Genomic DNA, 1,012 nt, shown 5'->3' with positions numbered 1-1,012 from the left:
TGTAGGGAATTCTATACCTTGTTTCATTTTAACCCAGTATATACTAACAGTGTCTTGCATATAAGTAATTTTTTTCTAAAGCATTCAGAGGACCACTAGGCCACTTCAGTGATTTATGAATGAGCAGCATTTATCCGTTAGACTGCTAATGTAAGACAAATGGTAATCGAAATGGATTAGGTAAAAGCCGATAGAGAACCTTTAGGCTGCTTCAAAGATAAGCTAGCGATTGCCCAGGATACATTCTTCAGTTTCACTTTTATCTCCTGTTAACAACGAAGCAACAGAAATCCTCTGTTAATTACAATGGATTTGCAAACAATTTACACCACTCATGGACTCATGGCACACAATTTTTTTTCACCAGGAACTTTAAGCAAAAGGCGAATAAACCGAGATAAATTTTGTTGTATGAGAAAAAAGTCAAAATCAACTTACCTTTTTTTCCTGTTCGTCGTCATCCTCATCACTTTCCTCATCATCTGAGGAGGAGTCTGTGGCGTCATAGAACTGATCCTCCGCATCTTCATCTTCATATTCACTAGTTGAAAGATCTGACAACCTTGAATTGACAACTGTGGCAGAAGTTTCATGCTTGAATGCTGGGTTTGCTTCGATATACTCCTTAAGACCTATTATATCATAAAAAGGAAAAGAATTTGAAATGATAACCGGTATAAAATATTTTAAACAAATCCAAGGCTCTTTACAGGACCAATTAGAGGCCAATCATTTATTCAAAATATCATAATCCGCCAACCATGTTCTATAAACTTCTACACTTCTATGCCCAAAACTGAAGTTTCTATGTTTTGTAAAAGCTAAAAGTTGCCCATTAGTTACAGCAAGAAAATTCTGATAAAATAAATTATAAGCTTATCCGAAAGAAACCTAAATGGATTTCTCAGAAGAGGATAACACAAAAATAAATCTGTGTTCCAGAATCAGACAGGCTATAAAATGAAGATCCTCTCCAAACATACATGACACATTCATACAACATATCTTCCGA

The 1,012-nt window shown here is 35.2% G+C and overlaps 1 protein-coding gene across 3 annotated transcripts in view; it reads right to left on the bottom strand.

Moving 5' to 3' along the window:
- LOC104808929 (protein ENHANCED DISEASE RESISTANCE 2-like) overlaps positions 1–1,012 on the bottom strand; it is an 11,218-nt gene that overhangs the window by 3,167 nt on the left and 7,039 nt on the right. For all 3 annotated transcript variants that reach the window (XM_019202052.1, XM_019202051.1, XM_010534782.2), the window contains exons 14-15: positions 439–632; positions 200–266 (exon numbers count right to left, since the gene is read on the bottom strand). In XM_019202052.1, coding sequence (XP_019057597.1) covers positions 200–266; positions 439–632 — 261 coding nt within the window. The remainder of the gene's footprint in view (positions 1–199; positions 267–438; positions 633–1,012) is intronic.

This window comes from Tarenaya hassleriana, unplaced genomic scaffold (genome assembly GCF_000463585.1).
Source record: "Tarenaya hassleriana unplaced genomic scaffold, ASM46358v1 Cleome15, whole genome shotgun sequence".
NCBI lineage: Eukaryota > Viridiplantae > Streptophyta > Magnoliopsida > Brassicales > Cleomaceae > Tarenaya > Tarenaya hassleriana.
This window is presented reverse-complemented; position numbering and strand designations above follow the sequence as displayed.